A 22,906-nucleotide genomic window follows, 5' to 3' on the forward strand; every position below is an offset into this window, starting at 1 on the left:
CAGCGAACACGTTTAAGACACGATCACCGCGCGTTAGGCGCCCAGTGATAAGCGTGCCACCCTAACTAACCAATGTAACACAAACACAAAATAGAGAACGCGAACGCTTGCTAGACGGTTACCTCACCGAGCCTACAGCAAGTGTTCGTACCAGACGAGACAGACAGAAGGAGCAAGTCAGATTGGATCCACTGCTCCTCCGCAAGAGCAAGTGCGATCCCAACAGACAAAACAATTTGCTACCGCCAACCGCTGGCGCGGTGCAATCGCAAGAACAAGACACAACAGAATAGGCAGTACAAATATACACAATCCTGACTGAACTAAACAGGAATGCAATGAGCACTCCCAAAGGGTATCTACTCTAAGCTAGCAATAATAACCAACAATGAGCAGAGGGCTGAGACTCCAGGCAAGTTAGCAGGAACAAACCATCATGACCAGCAAGGAATTCTGGGAAGAAATGGTTTTTATACTGCAAGCCATCAGAGGAAACAGCTAAGCAATTTGCATGACAAGTGTATGCAAATTCCTCACCAGCAGAGCAACTCTGAAACTTGCAAAGTGAAAACAGGTCTCTTTTCCAGAGACCTGTAGCATTCAGACCTAAAGAATGGTCAAACAGCTGTCTGCCTGTGCAGACAGCAGAGCAGATCATTACACTGATATAGCTGGTTGCTGTTTCCACGACTGTGGTGCCCTGGGTGACTTACGACATGTGTGGTGGACATACCCACTTGTTCAGAGGTTCTATATAGTATTACAGGTTTACGTTCCTCAGGGGAGAGGAGCAAAATGTATGCTTTTGAATTATTGAAGTAGAGAAAGCTACTGGCATCTCTCTAAAATGTCTCTAAAAAATACATAGTGAATGTGTGAAGAAACGCGGAAAAGCCGCCGCATGGACGCAGGATGAGGCAACTGTTTCCGTGGCTGGCATAGCGGAACGCGGAGAAACCGCCGCGTCTGACGTGTCGGTTTGCGCGCACAGGCCTGCTACTGACAGTCTGACCAGGCGCGGGGAGGCCACCGCATGTGCTGATAGCGGTGCGTCTCACTCCGCGTGCAGGCCAGGAGAGACATTGCAAAGCGTGACTGGTGTGGCTGGGATTGATAAGTCCACACAGGTTCAGAATGACGCGTGTGCGCACTGAGAGGCAGAGTTTATATGACAGCCAGAAGAAGGTCAGCTGACCAAGCTGGTCAGCTGACATTTTCACCACTTTTCATTGGTCCAGCACTTAGGGGAGGAGCTGGAAGCGCTGATGCATATATACTGGGTGCTGGTCAGTTCTCTGGTGTCTGTCGTTGCAATCACTACGTGGTAGCACTCAGACCTTGTCAGTATCTGTGTTCTAGCATAGTTTCCAAAGGTGTTGATGATCGCGGAGCTCACACCTTAGCATTAGGTATATTGATCTGTATTATTTGTTATGACCTTCTGCTTGCCTGACTATCCTCCTGAACTCTGATTCTGTACCTTGCTATTTCTGATATCCTGTTGCCAAACTCTGCTCGTTCCTGGACTCTGTATTTGCCTCCTTATTCTGTACCTTGCTATTCTGATTCTCCGTTGCCAACCCTGCCTGTTCATTGGATTCCGTATCTGTCTCCTGAACCTGTACCTTATCTGTCTGTGTGTTAACGACCTGGCTTGCCCGTCCTCGAGAACTGGCCTTAAGCTGGCCATACACTGGCCCGATTTGCCGCCGTTTCGACAGCAGATTCGATCACTGGGATCGAATCTGCTGCCAATCGTTCACGCTACACGCCGAATTTCGATCCATTCCATCCGATTCCGTCGATCGCGCCGTGCGGAAAATAACCGTCGATTGCCCGCGGGTAAAGAGCGCATTGCTAGCGGCGTTCGAGTGCCCGACGACCGACGCAATAGAGCCACAATACATTACCTGCTCCGCCGGCGCGACTCACGGGTCTCCGCTCTTCTTCTCCGCTCTGGTCTGGTCTGGTCTCCGGCATGCTTCCCTTCTTCCTGTCCCGGCAGGAAGTTTAAACAGTAGAGGGCGCTCTACTGTTTAAAATTCCCCCAGACAGGAAGAAGGGAAGCATGCTGGAGACCAGACCAGAGCGGAGAAGAAGAGCGGAGACCCGGGAGTCGCGCCGGCGGAGCAGGTAACGTATGCGGGATGGGGGGAAGCGGCGGCAGCACCACCACCACCACCACAGATTGTGAACGGTTTCAGGCTGAAATCGGTTCACAATCTGTTTGCAGTAAAGGTAGCCATACGATCCCTCTCTGATCAGATTCGATCAGATAGGGATCTGTCTGTTGGTCGAATCTGATGGCAAATCGACCAGTGTATGGCTACCTTTACTGTTAGAGGCAGTTCCCAGACCTGTTAGTGACACCCTCTCTTTGGTGTCACTCACACTCTGTCCTTCCTACTCTCAGCCTAGCTCCTCTCTCGGGAGAGTCCAGGCTAGTGGAAGTAGTTTGTTTCTTGTGCAGTACTTGTACTGCCTCGCACCTGCCCCTCAGGTGCAATACTCAAAGTATTACTGTTGCACCGAAACACTCTTATCTCTCAGGTGTCCAGAGGTTAGAATATATATCTGATTATCGGTGATACTGCAGATCATCAATAATCGGGTATATTCTGCATTCTCGGTGATACTGCAGATCACCGGTAATCAGACCCTCTCTGTGTTACACCGATCGTTACAGGATGTATACCTATATGTACTACTCTGATGCTGGGCTTGTGTTGGTGAGTGGTTAAATTAGACTTTTATGACAAATGAAATGAACAATTGCAGTATGTTTTATCAGTTGTAGATGTTGAATCTAATGGATAATAAAAACTGGAATCTATTTAAAAAATGTTTATGAAAAGAATATGCCACAAAAATATACGTGTAAAAATGATCCTACCTAATAATAACACAGGGTTTCTGCTTCCATGGTCTGCGTCCGTGTCAGCGGAGTGCACAGTCACTAAGCCTCGGCTGTTGCCACACGTGCTTTTGAATGTGGGTGCTCATGCAGTCGTATGTAAACAGGGCCATGCATATGGGTGGATGAAGGTGGACATGGATATGACGTGGACATTGTAGCGCCCATTTTTGAAATCGGCCTAATTGCCTATATGTATATAGAAAATGTTTGACAAAATGAAAAAAATATATTTTATAAAAAAAAAATGACACTGATGTGTAGGTAATAAAACTGAATCTGATTATTACTCAATAGAACATTTAACTATATTTATGGAATCAGTTAAAAAAAAAAAAACAGTCCTATTGGAGTATCTATAAAACCACTTTCAGGACCAGATATATATTTTAATCAAGCAAAGAATAGTAACATAATTATACTCTAAATATAAATGATTAATATTGAGTGCCTAAAAATAACTTCAAATTGATTATGAATTTTAATTATGTTAGTATAATTGTCTTACTATATGTGACATTATTTTTAAACACTCAATATCTATGAGATATATATAGATAGATAGATCCATAGTATAATTAGCATAATTATGTTACTATTTCTGGCTCGAGTAAAATATATGTGTGATTTTTCGGACAGCGGTTTTATAGACACTCCGATAGCATTGGTGGTTTTATTTTAGAACTGCTTCCATAAATATAGATTATAGTGTCCTGTTGATTAATAGATTTAGTTTTATCATCATATACTTCAGGGTATTTTTTATTGATATTCTTTTTTAAAGTTTACAGCATTTCCTATGCATGTAACTTTTATACATATATTTTATATATTCTTATAGTTTATATCATAGTATACATAAAGTAGATATAGTATACATTTAATTTGAATATATCCTAGTTTTTATCAACCATCAGGCTTAACATCTATGACTTATAAAACAAACTGCAATAATTACATTCGTTTGACATTGAAGTCTAATGTCACCAACACAGAGTGTGAGAAGGGTGCATATGGGTATACATTCTGTATTTTTTTTATAATTGTGCATTTAATTTTTAGTTTCGTTTTTAGAGTTATTTAGTATAATTCAAATTACTGTTATAAACTCATGAACATTTAAATACTTTGTTGGAGAAACACACAATGAGCTAATGGGGAAAATACTTTGTTTTATAACTCTGGCTATATATTCTCAGGGAGCGTTATAACAATTTACTTGATAAAACATATGTTTTGTGTACCGTACTTATTTTACACAGCTCATTTAATATATGCCTCAGAACATGTGAAACATTATTGTTAGTCAGGGACCAACTTATAAACAACCAAACAAAACAACATTTTCCCAGTTGCCTTTCAGTATCTGACATTGTAACGCCTCCTTGTGGCAGGGCTGCAAAACAACATTGTTCCCTGAACTGAAATGTATCACACATTTTTTAATGTAAATTTTGTCTGCTCAATGGAATTTTCAACCTTTGGTAACCACAAGGGCTCTTTCACACCAAAAGCACTAGTGATTAGTGAGTGTGGAGAGATTTTATGGGGACTTTTCGCAAGCGATTTAAACAGAGCTTTTGCTTTTTAATACTTGTTACAAAATCGCAATCTCTCTAAAAATGCTACATGCAATAATTTTAATAAAAACAATTCTGGCTGGTGTTAAATTGTCCATAGAATTTTATTGCCTGCGAGCTTTTCAAAACACTGGAAAGCGCTGGTGATCAGAAAAGCTCTTCAACAACGCTCTTGATGAGAAAAAACCCCAAGGGCCTGAGCCCGCTAACGCAGTTGTGTCCGCTTTTTAGAAAAACATACAGATGCTGAAAAGCGGACACAACTGCGTTCAACCGCATTAGTGGGCTCAGGCCCTAACAATTCTTAAACTCACTGATACCATTGTCAATGCTGAGCTTCTGCAATTCCGCAAAACAATGGAAAAGTCGTCAGAGTCAAATTTGCTGAATTTACTATCGTCTAGCCTAATCGTGAACTGCCCTAAAGCCTAAAATTAGTTTCACAGCTCCAACTTGAACCTTCCTCTTCTTTCCTAACTTGTGATACCTCTCTGTCAGGATGGAGAGTAATGATTAGTGCTTTTGAGGAAGACCTGTGCACAAGAGAAAAACTGCAGTAAAAATGAAACTTCACATGCTGATACACTGGCATGCATTTTGTCTTCTAATATTAGTTTTTCCACACCTTTACTCTGTTTAAATTGTAGTTTTATGCGACTGTCATGTTAAAGGCATTCACATTAGAAGCAGAAGTATGGCATTTTTTTATCGGGAGATAAAATTGTATATGCCTGTATTTTCTGCTTTAAAAGTGGACCTGAACTCTTGCAAAGGGCAGAAGGAAAACATAGAGAAATGCACCCTGTATGTGTTTAGATCATTAACCTGTCTAATTCCCCCTCATCTGTGACTAATCACAACTGTTATTTGATCTATCTGTGTCAACTCAGGAATGGCTGGATGGTGTAATGGTTAAGGGCTCTGCCTCTGACACAGGAGACCAGGGTTCGAATCTCAGCTCTGCCTGTTCAGTAAGCCAGCACCAATTCAGTAGGAGACCTTAGGCAAGTCTCCCTAACACTGCTACTGCCTATAGAGCGCGTCCTAGTTGGTGCAGCTCTGGCGCTTTGAGTCCGCCAGGAGAAAAGTGCGATATAAATGTCATTTGTCTTGTCTTGTCTGCTGCCTCAACAGAGCAGCTTATTTGTAAACACAGAATAATCTGCTTCCATGGAAACATGAACTAGAAACACTGCAGATTTATTGTAGGAGTTGTATCAGCTGTAACTAATAAATGTTTTTCTTTAAAGTTTATTATGCTGGTGCTTATCTTTTAGAGCAGAGAGGAAGTTCTGAGTCTGCTTTAAGACTTCTGTGTTTTATACAAACATTTTTGGGAGTATGGTAGGTAGGGACTTTTTTGAGCTTCACTTTTATTACGATATTTGGTCAGATTAGAATAAAGGTTTAGGTCAAGTTAGCATTCAGGTTTAAAATGTATAAGTTAGGACAGACACTGGCAAATGCCTGGCAGAAGAGATGTTAAGCTGGCTTCCAATTTTTATTACTGTAGACTTCACATTTGTAGTTTTTCAAACAACTTGTGGTGTTCAAAAATGTGTCTGTAGTGATGGTGGAGTAGAGCAAACAGCCATTTGAAAAATGCTCTATGGTCTGGGAAATGATATCATGGTTATAGCATTAAGAGTAAGAAGTGTGAAATATACATACATGATTCAAAAAAAAATGAATTTTAGACAATCACAATTTCCACCCTCTGGAGTTTGGGAATGTGTAATTTTTAGGCATTAGTGGAACTGGTAATGGAGGTTTAGCATTTGATTACAGAATACAGCAGTAACAACAGAGCACATAATGTCACTCATTATAATCATCCAGAACTTAGAAAAGATAAGGACTTAAATGAACTACTCCTCATTGTACCAGTTATTGCAATTCATCTTAGTTATTTTTTCTATTAGATTGAGGGTTTAAATAGTTTAAACAAGCTTCAGTAAGTTTACTGAACTTTTAGAAAATGTACAGTAAGTGTCGATATAATTCTTGTTTTGTTAAAATGATAAGCAGTTTCTTCCAGGCATGAGACATCTATTCTGTTAACTCTACTTATCACAAAGACTCTTTAAAATAGCATCAGTCAGGCAGCAAAATACAGTAGCTGGGATCAGGCGTTTGTTTAAAGTTTAAAGTGTGTTAAAACTCTTACAGTTGATAATTTTTGAATGACACACTTTGTTATTAAGATTTCAATTAGACAGGACACACACTATGTACATTGTATTACGTATGTGTTATAATGTGTGTGAACTGCAATGGACATTGTCAGTGTTATAAAATGCACCTTCATTTTGAGCCTGCATGCAGCAAGTTAGAGTAATGTGATCTGTTACAATGGAAAGATGTGAACAGGCCCATAGTATTGTATGGGGAATGAGTTGACATGCAGAATTACTCTGCAATGCACCTGAAAGAGTGTGATTGGACAATGCCAAATCCAGTGGAGGTACAGGATGTTCGCCTTCAACTAAATACACACATCTGTGAATAAACTCTTTAGGTTCAATTTTTCCCCTGAGGCTTCAGAGTTACTTATTATGTCAGGAAACATTTGCAGACAGGTTGTTTCCACAGTTGAGTTGTGTGAGAAACAGCAAAGATCATTACCAATTTCACTGTCATCTGATAACAGCAAATAGCAGTTCTTCACTGCAGATTGTGATTGCTGCTGATACGCAGAGCTCAGTCTCTTCTTAAATCCTTGCTCCATCATGTCAGTTTTTCTTCTATTCTACTATTTTTTTTTCTTATTGTACAAAAGGAACAAAATTGAGAATTGCATTTTTTTTCATTTTCTATAAATGTCTCCTAGCAATACAATACATACGAAGACACTGGATACATCTAGGCATTACTAGTGAGGTTCAAATGTGTCTAAATAAAATTTGTGTGTGTGTGTGTGTGTTCGCGCATGGGCACACTGAGAGGTATATGCCTGTGGGGGAGGGGGGGGGGGATTGGGGAGTCATAAAAGGCAGGGGGTGAAAAAAACCTCCACCACTTATGTAAAAGCATTTTTATCTAGCGGTAAAAGGAACAAGACACTCTCAGCCCCACCTTTTTGCCTCATGAAAAAGGAGATGGGAATAAAAGAATGGGGGGAGAAAGGAAAATGACATTGGGCTCAATTCACTAGCCAGTCCAACATACAGAAAAAGAGGCTTTGCACATCCCTAAGTAAAACTTTCTGATTTATTTGAAAAAGATTAAAAAGGCATACATTACTAATCCCAAAGGTAAAACGGAGAGAGGTACAGGCAGGTGGGGAGGTCGACAGCCGTTTTGCGGCGTCACATAGAGTGGCGCATCGTCAGGACAAACACCCCAGAATAAAATCCCCCTTAAATAGATGCTTACCAGCCAGTCAGTGAGCAGCTGCAGTCATGGCACCCTGTGCACGATGGTCTACATGGAACGCACGCCAAACACGAAAAAACAGGAAGAGGAGGCGGCTTCCGCCCTGTGGAGCGCAACCCGGAAGTCAGAATCCGCATTGCATCTGGAAAGTACGTCAGACAGAAGTGGCCAAAAAGCCGCATTAGTCCTTACCCCGTACGCATGGCTTACTGTCACCGTCCGCAGAGGTTCAGCAAAGCATAAATTAATACGCATTCCACATTTCCATGTATGAGACCTCCATTGCTGCCATCTAGTGGACACAAATAATATTGCCACCATCTCAATAATTAATGGAAGCAAATGGTCCCACAAATACAGCCACTCACCTGCTAACTGTCCAATATAATTCATCCAGATATCAAACATATATGAATGGACTCAAAACATGGCTAGCACCAGTAACTTCCCAGTGGGGGGGAGAGAGAGAGAGGGAAGAAGACTAAAGGAAACATTATAGATATTATTATTTCCCAAATCAAATTAATTACATACTCACCACCCCACAGGGACGCCCTGCCCAGCCAAGAGAGCCATCACACATCTAAAGGCACAATTGGAAGCACAATTGAAGAATTTTAAGACACTAATAAGGGTACATAAAATCAATTAAGATATAAACATCACAATTTAGATGAAAACTGCTAAATTGTTTTTCTTATTTAGCCCCAAAGGTCCAGCTGCATTAAAGAATGTAATCCAAAAACTTTCCCTCTGCAAAAGCTTACAATGCCAGTCTCCACCCCTACGGTCATGCTTTACCTGCTCAAGACCCAGGAACCTCATTTTCGTTACATAACTATTGTGGGCCACCCGCATATGTTCAATTACTTTAGGGCAACCATCCCCACTATGGACGGACCTACAGTGGGCCTGGTAGCGGTCCTTGAGCATATTAGTGGTTTCACCCACATAAATACGCTGACAAGGACACACCAAAGCATATACCAGTCCCTTTGTTCTACAGTTAATAAATTGTCTAATTCTGCACGTCCGCCCTAAATGAGTGAAGGTATTGCCCAATTCGATAAAATTACAGCAGGAGCACCTCTGACATTTAAAATGACCCTTAGGTCAATTCACTAGCCAGTGATAACTGATTTATCATGTGGTAAGGCTTTGCACGTGCAAACTAGGGTGCCAGGTAGTTTGCCCTGCAAAGCTGTTGCTGTTCGCATGCTGTTTTAGCACGCGGACGGCGTTACGCGGTGTGTGCGAACGGTGCTACGCCATTACGTTCCTTAGCACATGAAGTCATTGCTTATCAAGCTACTTAACACACGAAGCGGCTGATTTTGCATGCGCTGCGCTCAAAACTTTACATGCGCAAACTCTAACACGCATATTAGCGCATGAAAGGCGTGTGAAGAGCCAGTTAGCACATGCTAAGCGGCTTTAACTGTCTTCTTTTGTTTCCTGTGCCAGGATCTTGTGCACTGTCAGCTGTCATTCCTTGCCTCTCTATTAAACATTTTATGCTGCTCAGCTATGACTGAACAGCATATCTATATTTTACTTGTTTCTCAGAATCTATCAGTGCTAAGGACAACTGTATATATCAGCCTTTAGACCTCATTCACACTAATGCGCTTCGGTCCGCTGTAACATTGATGTGCTAATAAAATGCAGAAGCGCACTATGGTGAAGTGAGGAGAGCTAATCTGTATTTAATTTATATTTTAAGTTATATCCAATACTCAAACTATTTTAAGTGGGCCTTTACATACATTGTTTACATTACATATACAGGTCCACATCAGTGAGCCTGACATAAGGGCAGCAGTGTTTACATAAATTACATACTTACCTGCTAAAATATTTTTATTTTGTTTATGCTCGGTCCCCCTTGGCTTTAGTGTTGCTGCTGCAGAAGAGACCAGTCTTTTACTGCCCTTAATTGCTCCCCCATGTTTCTCCACCCCTCAGAATATGGCAGGTGGTTTAGTGGAACACTAACAAATGTCACCTAAACCACTTGATAAGGGAAAGAATTTAAGGTTTGCCAGGCTGCTCAGAGCCAGGCCTACTAATTTGCTTCATGGATAAAGGGTGGGGAGGATGGGCATTTCAAGATGGATGCATGTTTGTAGTGAATTCAGATTCACATTGTACCACGTCACTTGAAATCACCACACCTCACTTTAAATCACTTCACACTTTAGTAAATCAGGCTCAGCGTTGTTACCTGCTTTTTGTTAGTTACAGAAAATTACTGATTACATCATTTCATGCTCTTTGAGGAACGTCCCAGGATACATGCATAGGCAAGCAGCAGGGGCGTAGCAATAGGGGGTGCAGAGGTAGCATCTGCATCGGGGCCCTTGGGCAAGAGGGGCCCCGAAGGGCCCTCCCTCAATTACAGTATTAGCTCTCTATTAGTCCTGTGCTCATAATAATCACTTCTATAGATACTTTGAATAGTGATAATCATTAACAAGCTGTTCCCCATCCCCTTCTTGCACCTCTGACACTGTAGTTGCCATTGGCAGGTTTTGGTGCACTGTATCAATTGTTATGTATAGAGTTCTAGGGGGGCCCCATTGTAAAACTTGCATCGGGGCCCACAGCTCCTTAGCTACGCCACTGGCAAGCAGGCTGCTGGAAGTGCAAGGTAAAATGATTCATTATCTGAATTCTCACAAGGCATTTTTATGTTGTTGATTTGAAAAATGTAATATGTTGATAGGTATAGAACAAATTTTGCAATTTACTTTACCATTAAATAAAATATACAAATGAAACCTTTTCATTTAGAGAGACATCTGTTCTACAGATATACAGCTGTTGGATGCTATGTGTTCAGATAGTCCATTGTGTGGTGTAATTTAAGCACACCTGCCACAAACATGAGCAAATTAAACCAGTAATTGCAGAGATTTAGGATAAAAAAGTAATACTGTATCCATTTTTATAGAGTTGCACAGGGAGTGGCTTGCAGTCTCACTCTGCAGTGCTAGAGATACAAGCTTGAATTCTGGTCAGAACATTTTGCATAGACTTGTTTATTTTCCTTGAGTTGTGTGGGTCCCCTATGGGTACGCCAGATTTCTCCCATAAGCATGCTAGTAGCTTCATTAGCTTCCCCCTCAGCAATTGGTTCTAGACTGTGGTAGAGATATTAACTTTTAAGCCTCTCTGAAAAACAGTGATATGAGAACTTCTATATACTGTTGAAAGAACTGTAAAAAAAAAGTGTGTGAGCACTTTATAAATGCATACTTGTTTTGACTTAACCACTTTGCATCCAGACCTTGTTTCCCACTTATGGACCAGAGCAGTTTTTACATTTTAGCTATGTCCCTATTTAATCAGCAATAACGTTATTCCTACACCTAAATGAAATATATATATTTTTTTCAAGACAAACTAGACTTTCATTGTATGGCATTTTTTCCCTCAAACTATTTTGTTTTCCATGCATTTTAATGGGAAAAAGAGGAAAAAAATTGAAAAAAACACATTTATTCCTCAGTTTTTCCAATTCCAGTTTAAAAATTAAAAGGACGCCTGTAGATAAGCTTGGTGTAATTGCCTTCTTAAAGAAGGCAATTACACCAAGCTTTGCTTTTTTAGTAAGAGGGCTTTTTGGTCCCTTTTATCCCCCTACACATCCCTAGTAGTTTGGGTCACCCTGAGCTGCTTGGTTACTCGCCTGTAGATAAAAAACACAAAATTTGTTTGGCTATTTCTACCATGTATCACACAACTTAAACTACAGTATGTTCCTATCACAATTTATGGTAAAGATATTTGACTCTGAAATAGTGCTACAGTGTGCATTTTTTACTATGAACTGAGAAAATAAAAGTATTTTTAATGTTAAAAATCAATCTTATTGTTTCAGGGAACATATATTCCATTTAACCAATTAGTGTTTTGTGCACAGGAGCAAGCCCAATGGTGCACAGCTGTGTTTCTGCTTCAAGATGTATATCTACGTCCTTGGGGCTTAGATGAAGTCACAGAGGACGTAGATATACTGTAGTGGTGGATAAAGTGGTTAAAGAGGAATTTTTAACCCAGGATTGAACTTCATCCCAATCAGTAGTTGATACCACCTTTCCAATGAGAAATCTTTATTTCTTCTTGATTACATCATATGGTGAAATCCCTCCTACAGTGTGATGTCAGGGCCATGGCCCTGATGTTTCCTGTCTGTAAACCTCTTTGTATTGTGGGAAATAATGGCTGTTTCCAACTGCCTAGCAAGTAATATCTCCTTCTGTGCATATTATAATATCACATTGTTAGTGGGTGTGTTTATAGATAATGGCAGTTGGGGCTGTTTGTTTGTTTTTGTTGTTGTTGTTTGCTAGCAGTAAAGATGAGTACACCCAAGCTCAATCAACATGAACAAATGAATCAATAATTTCTTCATTTGTCTTCTATTTTGTAACTTGTGACTTTATAAGGTATTGGTATATCCTTCTGCCCCCTACTATATTTCAGTCAAGTTCTCTTTAAGGTTTTTTTTAGGGAACTGCTGCAAGCACTATACACCTTACTAAGGACCCGTTACCTTTACTGCGGAATACGCAGCATTGCCTTGCATCCTAGTCGCAAAAAAACACACTGTCTATTCCCTCAATAGCATGCCGTCCGAATGGCATGCCTATATGATTCTGGACAGCATGCTGCAGTTTTTCATAGCACACATTCAAATTCCTATAGCCATGCATGGCTGACAGATAAGTCTTTTTGTTTAGTCAATCAATGCTATTAAAAATTGAGTCACAGGGAAAATGACTCCTCTCTGCCCCCATACATTATTTAGTCTAATAAGAACCACCTTGTATAAAATAAGTGTCTGACAGAGTTAATAGGTTTAGTTTAATTTGTTTATTGCAGTTTTATCAGTCACTGAGCCTCTGAACCTTGGTACTGAGTGATCTGGGTTGCCAAGAGATAGTTCTTGTATCTTTAAATGCAAGAGATAATGTTTGAGAGAGAATCTGCTTGCAAGCCACACATTTAGAAAACTGCAGTAGCTTTGCAGAACAAAGCATTTGCTTAAATGCAAGATAGTAGCTTCCACTACAAAATGTAGTACTAGGTATTTCTAGATATCCTTGGATTTGGGAGTTGGTAGACAGTTGTTAAATTGCATTTACAGTGAAACTAAACTCAGAATTTCCTTTTTGCTTTAACAGATTAGCCATAGCATGGTAACCTTTATGGACAAAAAAAATCTTCATTACAATTTATGGAAATCCTTAAAAAAAACGGAAGCTTTGAACTTTGTTTCACTTTGCAGGGAGCACTGAAGGAGTTAGGCCTCATTGTTTACTGTATGGGGAGAGAGACCTGTCAGTGCTTCTGCAGTCACTTCACAGCAGCTGATAAGAACCTATTAGACACTTCGATTTGGGTAAACAACATACATGGAAACACAGAGCAGTAGATTTCTTCTGCAACTATATGTGGATTAAAGATTTTTCATTGTGGGCTGTGCAAGAGTTTGGTTCTGCTTTAATATCAGACTGTAGTTACACTTCCACAAGATTGCTAAGATGTATATATCTACATTTGTAAATGGAATGCTATTTAAAAATTCTAAATTTTGCTCAATCTTTATGTTTATGGATTGCAGGGCTCAATGCTTTCATGCATTTTATACTCAATTAAGAGAAATATGTGCTGCCTACTTTGTTTTTAAAATACTTGTTTTCTGGCTATTATGCTAAAGTATTGGCTTCAGTATATAAACTCATGCACTAGTATTATATATTCAAACAGTGAAATAAAGTCAGAACACCTGATTTGGATGCTCATTCTGTGACTCAGAAAGTATTACAGGAAACCTTTGCTAAAAAGAGAAGGAAAGTTGCCATCTTTATTTTTTTGGTATTTCCAGTGTCTGAATCATGCATATATCTTTGTCAAATACACAAAAAAAAAATCACAGGAAATATGTGGAAATGTAGAAAGGTAAATGTGAAAAAAGCAGCTCAAAATATCCACAGGGAGTCACAGATAATTACTATTTCTGAGTGGTAAAGGAGAGAATGTTATTCATGTTAGAGGAAAGAATTAGAGAGAATTGCAGTCGTTTTTGCTGTTACTGTTATCACACTTCTTGGATCATATTACTTATGTATCTTACCCAACACTAACAACCTTGATATTCATCCATAAAGCGATCTCTTTTGGAACATAAAAAGGCTAGATTTTAAATAAAAAGTGTTTATATTTTGACATGAACAAATAATTTATTTTGTTTATAAAGTGTTTTTTCTTTTTGTTCTTATAGATTTTTTTATTTTCATTTTTCTACATGAGGAAACAGACACTGTTGCCAGCAACTTGTGCTCTCCTCATGCTGCGGAGAACCTATATGCAACACTGTCTGTTCTCCATCTGCACACGGGTCCTAAATGATTGATTCCTCTCTGATCAGAATTGATTCAGAGAGAAACCAATTCTATCCATACCCTGCACAAAGATCTACAATAGATCCCAGCAGGGAATTTGTTGATAGCTGATCATACTGTAGCGTTGCACTGTTCAATGCAGTTCAACCCTATAGGCCGCAGAACGATTGCTGCTCCTGCCTCGCAGAATGCCTGCTATGCAATGCCCCAAGGCTAGATTTACAGCTCAGGAGCCTATAGGCACAGAAGTTCTGGTGTCCTAAACTCCGCCTCTCTGGACAGGAAACACCCCAAGTGACTAGTCGTGCCCTCTTTTCTTAGGAAGTAAAACCACACAAGTTAATACAGTAATTACCAAAGACAAGTGGAGAATACCAAAATTATGCAAATGTTACCAATGGCATGTGGAGTTTAAAAAAATATAGGCCATAGGAAATGATACTAACACAAAAATTGTGATAGTTTCTAATCACAGACAGGTAATAATAAGTAGATCTTAGTGATGGGAAGGTGGTGGTAGGCAATATCAGGTTCGATCAGTTGAAGTAAATGTTGTTGCAATTAGTCTGCAGATTGAAAGTGAACCCAATCTTAACCTCTACAATGGCATTTGATTCACCCAATTCCAATCTGTTGTTGGAGGAATGGTCAGTGACATCGGGCTATACCTATACACACTAGTTTTTCACCTAACACCATCAGCCAATGATCATTTCAGCTGAGAAACATCAATACAAGAATCAGCAGCTTTACCACTACTTTGCATGTGGCAAACAAGATTCAGGCAGCTTATAACTACTTACCTGATTTGATTACCTTGATTAATCAGCTATTCTAATGGCCAACAGTCGATTTTAGAGGCAGGCAGGTAGTGATTGGTTGATTCTAGTGGCAGGCAGGCAGTGATTGGTCAATTCTAGTGGCAAGCAGGCAGGCAGTGATCGGTCGATTCTTGTAGAAGGCATACAGTGTTTGGAAGATTTTAGTGTTGTTAAGCAAGTAATACAAGTTATGAAGGCAACAGGTGAAAGATGACAAGCAGTGATTAATACTGGACTGCCAGTTTAATAATATAGAGTGACCTTCCCTAAGTAAATGTGACCAAAATCAAAATCTTCCACGTCTTCTTCTTGATAAGTGCTAGCAGTATAAAAATCCCTGTCCTTCACCCCTTCGTAAACATGGCAGTATAGAATTGAATCCCCTACCATACAGGGGATGGTGGTGGGTAAACGGCATATCTATATTATGTGACTAAAAATAACAAAAAATATAAATAATGAAAATGGCTTACCTCAAAGAAAGGGGCAAAGGATTTTTTGGGGGGTGCCTTCTCCCTCCCATTTGTTATGTCACAGCCTCCCAGCTGCTTTGGGGGGTTAATCTAGTGTTCAAACGTCTGAACTATTGATTTTTCTGGAGCGAGGCCCCCATATCTGATGACTAAAGAACCTGAGTGATGAGGGGTTTTCCTCACCTGCCTTCATACTGTGGTTGCTAGTCGTACAACCCACATTTGTGAGTATTCTTTTGCTCTCTAAGACTACGTGATCAGCACTTGACATACTACACCATAAGGGGCTCCTGGTGTCTCTGTGTTTTTTCCTGTCTCCTTAAAAAGTCTGTTGAATCCCTTGGGATTACACACACCCTCTATACAGGGGATGGACCTCTTTCCTTCCACCAGGGGGGGGGGGGGGGGTCTTAGGGCTAGGCACTAATATGGGGGATCTAAGGGTTAAGCACCACCAAGGGCCATTAGGGTAAGGTATTGGTAGAGGGCGGGATCTGTGTGAGAGTATGGTAAGGTTTAGCCATAGTAAAATATTGGTAAACATTACGTATATTTTACTATCGAAACCATCAGTAGAATACCACTAATTTTAGCTATATTCTACTAGTGGCAATCCCCTGCATCCTTTTTCCAGGTGCCATTTTTCACATATGCTCACCAGGAACACTAACCAGGAGATCCACCCAGCTGAAGCCACACATACAGAAAACCATTCAACCACAAAATGAAAATTTCATCCTACAGACAACAAACTCATTCAGTATATACATGATCAAATATCAGGAAGGAATTCAGGATGGACAGTGAATGGGTCCCCAGTCTATATATCCAACGTGCTTTTCTTGCCAAAAGGGTTTTTACAAATTTCACCACTTTTACCGTGGGATTATACCCTCTCCAATTTAGTCCAATTATCTGCCTGCCCTCAAATTTTCAAACAAAGGGTTAACTGTAGATCCTACTTTAGGTGTCCAGACACAGAAGTCTGTCCAATGCAACTTAGTGCACCTTACTTTATGTGCTCTAGCATAGTTATGCTTCACTTAGTCCCCACACTCTGTAAAGGTGCAACTATTTTTCATTTGGAGAATCTTTACTGAATGCAACTTAATTATTAAAAGTGATTTTATTTTACAATATTCATTTAGAAATGATTTAGCCAGTGTTTGTTCATTGTAAAATCTCTCCTCTACCTGATTTACCTTCTTAAATTTATCACATATGGTGGCATCTTTGCTGATGGTACGACACATTACTGCACAATGTTTGTTTGTTGTGTGTTCCAAAATGAGCAGAAACAACACTTGGTCTCCCAGAATTCTCTGGGGCAGAAGGCTGTGTAACCAAATAGCAGGGTTACATACTTATATGCAGCAATATAGATATAGGAGGTGTTTCTAATGCTGAAACTACAATAATTAATGTAAAATAGGGTACCCTAAATAATATGTTGCATTGCTCTATATGCTGTTGCAGTGCTTCTTTAAAAATAAGCAGAAATCAGAGTCATCTCTAGTTTTCGGACACACTACTGTAGAGGGAACGCAGTCATTCATTTAGGTAAATACATTTCCGACTGATAAGATAGGTAGAGATAGAGAATATTACTGTGTGTTAAACTATGTGTTGACCTGTGCTTTATAAGCGCAGATAACATGTAACCTTGAAAAGCAGCTTTCTGACATGGGTTTGTGACACTCTACTGAATCTTTTGGTACTGTACATCCTAATAATGTTTAAGAATGTAGTAATGGTGATTTCATACTTCAGTTTTAGATTTATTATGTCTTTCAGTATAAAAAATAAAACATTATTATCCTTTCAGTACCATCCATATATTTTAACATGGTCTTCAATAGTTCTAAGTAGATGCACAGTATTACTGGCTAAAGGGATCATCAAAATAAATCTCTACAATTTTTTCTACATGACTGCACAGAGGCACGCATAGCTTCTAGCTAAAACATCGCATTTGCATTTTTTCCATATCATTCAGAATATACATACCATTAACACGAGCAGAATGGTAATTACTAACTAAATACACAGCTCCATTTGTTTTACATAAGATGTATATTTTATCTACTTTTTATGTTTATAGCTGTTTAATATTTTTTGGAGAAGCACAGTGATTAGGTAATACAATCAGAGTAATGAACAACATACAAAAGCCTATTAAAAAAGTAATTTACCTCACAAGCAGCTTCACATAAAACATTTTATTATACATTAAGTTAAATAACAAAAATAGTTTAGAATGATAGGTGGGATATCACTGTAATTATGAAGTAATTATGAAGCAATAATATCTAAAAAAAGAAACAGCAGAGAATCGTAAGTCTGATCATATAGCCTGAGAACCCATTATGGTGCGTCATTGGTCCCATTGTTCCATCCATTTCAGTGCAATCTCACTGGTCATAAAGAAGACGTAGGCCCTTATCCAATTCACCTTTTCTCCTAAGTTTTCTCTTAGATGATGTTTTTAATAAAATGCCTTTTAAAGAGGGTTGTAATACCCAAAAATTTACAAAAAACAGTTCCCCAAAATATATGTAAATCCATTTTTTCTAAAATATGCCCCATACACTTTCTCCATTTTTTTTCTTTTTACCTGGTCTGGGTACAACTAACTGCAGGAACTGTGCAGTACCAGCCAGATTGTGGGAAGTTTTTTTTCTTTTAGCTACAATACAATAACCTTTTAGCTACAAGCTTATCTCAGCATGCAAACATCAGAAAGCTTCATATTCTGGATGAGATAAGGACACTATGATCTGAAGGTAATTGAATCCTCCCCAGACACTATGTAAGCCTGTTGTCCAGGTGATGCTACTGTAGGATGTCAGTAAGCTGTGGCAGTAGGGTGGGAACATTAACACCGAGCTAAGTTAAAAAAAGAAAAGGGCAAACGTGATGGTACTTTTGGCCTCACAGAGAAACAGTGAAGATGGATACAACAGCATAGACAAGTAGGTGACTTCTTATTGGATTATTTTTTTTATTTTATCAGTTAATGTAGACTTTCATCCCACCTTAACCACTTAAGGACCACTGCCTAGCCTCCTCCCCCTCCCCCCCCTTTACCGGGCTATGTGTTTATAATTCAAAGCTCTGCAGCTTTAATAGCTGGCTGCAGAGCCGTGCAATGGTGTGCAGGATCCCCTGCAAAACACTCCCCCAGGACTTGACGCCAATCGGTGTTAGGCAGTCCTGGGTGAGCAACCTTTTCAAAGCCTATCGGCGTTAGGCGGTCGGGTAGGGGTTAAGCCACAAGCAAGCAAAAAAATTCTTGACAGTACCTTTTATTTCACTTACTTCTTGGTACTTTTTCCATTGCAGAGTAATGAAAAGTTATTTTAAACAAAAGCTGAACCTATGTCACCCATGTCCTAGGAGAAAACGCAGGAGAAAAAGTGAGCAGGCTTAATCAGCAAAACAGGATTCTTCTTTTTTTTTTGCTGAAGTTGAAGAAGTTTTAGGCAAAAGCCATGTGGGAATAAAAAAGGTCTTCAGTTTATAAAAACTGCTTTGAGTCTCTGCACCAATTTTCATTAATATACTACCAAGTTCCTTTGTCTTTGATTTAGCCTGAAAAAAGCAGGCCCTAGGGAACTCTGCAGAGATGAATTCCACCTATCTGCAGTGCATGTTATGGAATGAGGGGGGCATAAATGATGTTTTATTGATCAGGTGTGAAAATATTTCCTGTAAAAAACTCTGGAGACAAGTTGATTGAATAGGAGCCGGTATGGCTAGCACTGTCAGCTTGGAGATCTTCTTGCTAAAATGTTGGACCTGACTAGGTGTACTGATCACTACACAAAGCTCAGATCAGTGTTCTCTCAATTGATTGAAGCATTTTATTAAATCAATGTATCTGTCCTACGTTAAGAAATGTTCAAAACAAAATGTTAATGTTAAAGTAAACACGGTGGCGTAGTGGTTAGCTCTTTCGCCTTGCAGCGCTGAGTCCCTGGTTCGAATCCCAGCCAGGGCACTATCTGCAAAGAGTTTGTATGTTCTCTCCGTGTCTGCGTGGCTTTCCTCCGGGCACTCCGGTTTCCTCCCACGTTCCAAAAACATACAGATAAGTTAATTGGCTCCCCCTAAAAATTGGCCCTAGACTACAGTACTAACACTACATAATATAGACATATGGCAATGGTAGGGATTAGATTGTGAGCTCCTTTGAGGGACAGTTAGTGACAAGACAATATATATATATATATATATATATATATATATATATATATATATATATATATATATATACACTGTACAGCGCTGCGTAATATGTCGGCGCTATATAAATACTAAAAAATAATAATAATAATAATAATAATCCTTTCGCTCTGCTTTTTTCCAAGGTTTATCCAAATCACTGGGACTTATTGAAGGCTATGGTGGCCGAGGGAAAGGTGGACTACCAGCTACACTCACTCCTGAAGAAGAAGAGAAGGCCAAGGGACCACATGAAAAATATGGCTACAATTCATACCTCAGTGAGAAAATTTCACTGGATCGAGCTATACCTGACTACAGGCCAACAAAGTGAGTAACAGATAAATATATTTGCTTAGGTTTTAATAGAATACATTTCAATTTCCCAGTATTTACTTCAGTTACCTTATCATGATCAGGGCATCCTATAAAATGTAAATGTTCCTGACTGGTTTATTCAGGCAAGCACATGCAAAAAAGTGAAACTATCTCCTATCAGGATGCATAAGCCAGCTTTTGAACACCCAAAAAATTGGGTCAAAAGTGGTGGGCCGGCTTATCCACAAGTGATGACTAACATTCAGCTGATGTGCGGGGCCTAGCTATACAGAGTACACACAGAATACATCTTGGAAACTTTATCTGTAACCATAGTTACCTCTCCCAGTTGCAGCAGATGCCCTCATATCTTAATGCAGTCTTGAACCTGCAGAAAGAGGCCACAGTTTGATCTTCAGAGGAAAAATGAGGAGTCAGGAGATGTAACAACAGCTATCAGCACCCTTTCAATGTGCTCTCTGCAACACATACATGCTTCCTATGCATTCTCTGCATAAGGGGGCTTCTGGGAGACAGTGGGAGTGGACTTATTGTCATTTCACACATTTTGCTCATTTTTTAAGTCTATTTCTTTGGGTGGGCTTATCTGCAGGTCAGTCTATGTGCAAGTTTATACCATAGTTGATCAATTAGAGGTGAACTTCCGGGGGTTCGCCATTGCAGAGAACCACAAACTTTACCAGAAGTTCGATTCACCATTAGGGTCAACTTTGACCCTCTACATCACAGTCAGCAGGCACATTGTAGCCAATCAGGCTACACTCCCTCCTGGAGCTACTCCCCCTCTTATAAAAGGCAGGCATCACCAGCCATTTTACTCACTCGTGTGCCTGCAGTAAATAGAGAAGGGACAGCTGCAGCAGACTCTCTCATAGGAAAAGATTAGTTAGGCTCTTGTAGGCTTCTTAGCTTGCTCCTTGCTGATTCTTATTGCTAAAATAGCACCCCACAACAGCTCTTTTGAGAGCTAATCTTGTTCTTGTGATCTATTTTTTTTCTCTGTGTGTCCCACTGGCACTTGTGTTGCATAGACAGCTTTGATAATTCATACTGTGTGTGCCAATGCCAGGCCCAGCACATTCAGTGACTACCTGTCTGTGTGTGACAGGTGCACATTACCCATCACTGCATATACCTACCTGTTGTTACCTGTGCACCCACCCACCTACGTGAGCACACGCAGTGTCACTGTGCCTGTCCGCTACCTTTCTGTGTGTGACAGGTGCACATTGTAATACCCATTACTGCATATACCTACCTACCTGTTGTTCACAGTGCACCCACCTACCTACGTGAGCTGAGTGCATGCAGTGTCACTGTGCCTGTCCGCTACATGTCTGCGTGTGACAGGTGCGCATTTTAATACCCATTACAGCATAACCTACCTACCTGTTGTTCACAGTGCACCCACCTACCTATGTGAGTTGAGCGCACGCAGTGTCACTGTGCCTGTCCGCTACCTGTCTGTGTGTGACAGGTGCACATTGTAATATCCATTACTGCATATACCTACCGACCTGTTGTTCACAGTGCACCCACCTACCTACGTGAGCTGAGTGCATGCAGTGTCACTGTGCCTGTCCGCTACATGTCTGCGTGTGACAGGTGCACATTGTAATACCCATTACAGCATAACCTACCTACCTGTTGTTCACAGTGTACCCACCTACCTACGTGAGTTGAGCGCACGCAGTGTCACTGTGCCTGTCCACTACCTGTCTGTGTGTGACAGGTGCACATTGTAATACCCATTACTGCATATACCTACCTACTTGTTGTTCACAGTGCACCCACCTACCTATGTGATTTGAGTGCACGCAGTGTCACTGTGCCTGTTCGCTACCTGTCTGTATGTGACAGGTGCACATTGTAATACCTATTACTGCATATACCTACCTACCTGTTGTTCACAGTGCACCCACCTACCTACGTGAGTTGAGCACACGCAGTGTCACTGTGCCTGTCCGCTACCTGTCTGTGTGCGACAGGTGCACATTGAAATACCCATTACTGCATATACCTACCTGTTGTGTTCAGTGCACCCACCTCATCACTGCATATGCCTACCTGTTGTGTTCAGTGCACCCACCTCATCACTGCATATACCTACCTGTTGTGTTCAGTGCACCCACCTCATCACTGCATATACCTCCCTGTTGTGTTCAGTGCACCCACCTCATCACTGCATATACCTATCTGTTGTGTTCAGTGCACCCACATACCTACGTGAGTGCACGCAGTGTGATATAACACTCCATGCATACCTGTTAACTGCACCTGTGTGACTGCACATTGTATTAGTCAAGTCAGTGCATACCTTTCACTTCATCCCTCCCCTCCGATATGGACAAAACTGACAAAACAGGTAGGGGCAGAGGTAGAGGCAGACCCAGAGGAAGGCCACCTGGCAGTTCTGTGTGAGGTAGTGCTGATGTGATTTCGTGAGGCCCTGGACCAAAGTACAGTGCTCAGAAGAAGGCACGTCCCATCAACTCCCAAGATTGTCAGGACGTGGTTGACTATTTAACACAGAACACCTCATCTTCCGCAGCCACCAGCGCTACTCCAAGTACCACATCTGCTACATTTGACAGTTCGCAGGAGTTATTTGGTGGGGAAATCAGTGATGCACAGCCATTATTGTTACAACCAGATGACGGTGCTAAGCAAGTTACACCACCTCATATGTCTGAGTTAGGTGACACTATGGAGGGGATGATGACTGCGGAGGGGATGATGAAGTACCTGCTGTTGGTGCAGTTTTGGAGGT

The 22,906-nt window shown here is 40.5% G+C and overlaps 1 protein-coding gene across 1 annotated transcript in view; it reads left to right on the plus strand.

Moving 5' to 3' along the window:
- Positions 1 to 22,906, plus strand: part of GALNT17 (polypeptide N-acetylgalactosaminyltransferase 17) — a 471,180-nt gene that overhangs the window by 107,081 nt on the left and 341,193 nt on the right. The window contains exon 2 of the mRNA XM_068268559.1: positions 19,944 to 20,127. Coding sequence (XP_068124660.1) covers positions 19,944 to 20,127 — 184 coding nt within the window. The remainder of the gene's footprint in view (positions 1 to 19,943; positions 20,128 to 22,906) is intronic.

The sequence above is a fragment of the Hyperolius riggenbachi genome, chromosome 2 (genome assembly GCF_040937935.1).
Source record: "Hyperolius riggenbachi isolate aHypRig1 chromosome 2, aHypRig1.pri, whole genome shotgun sequence".
Lineage (NCBI taxonomy): Eukaryota > Metazoa > Chordata > Amphibia > Anura > Hyperoliidae > Hyperolius > Hyperolius riggenbachi.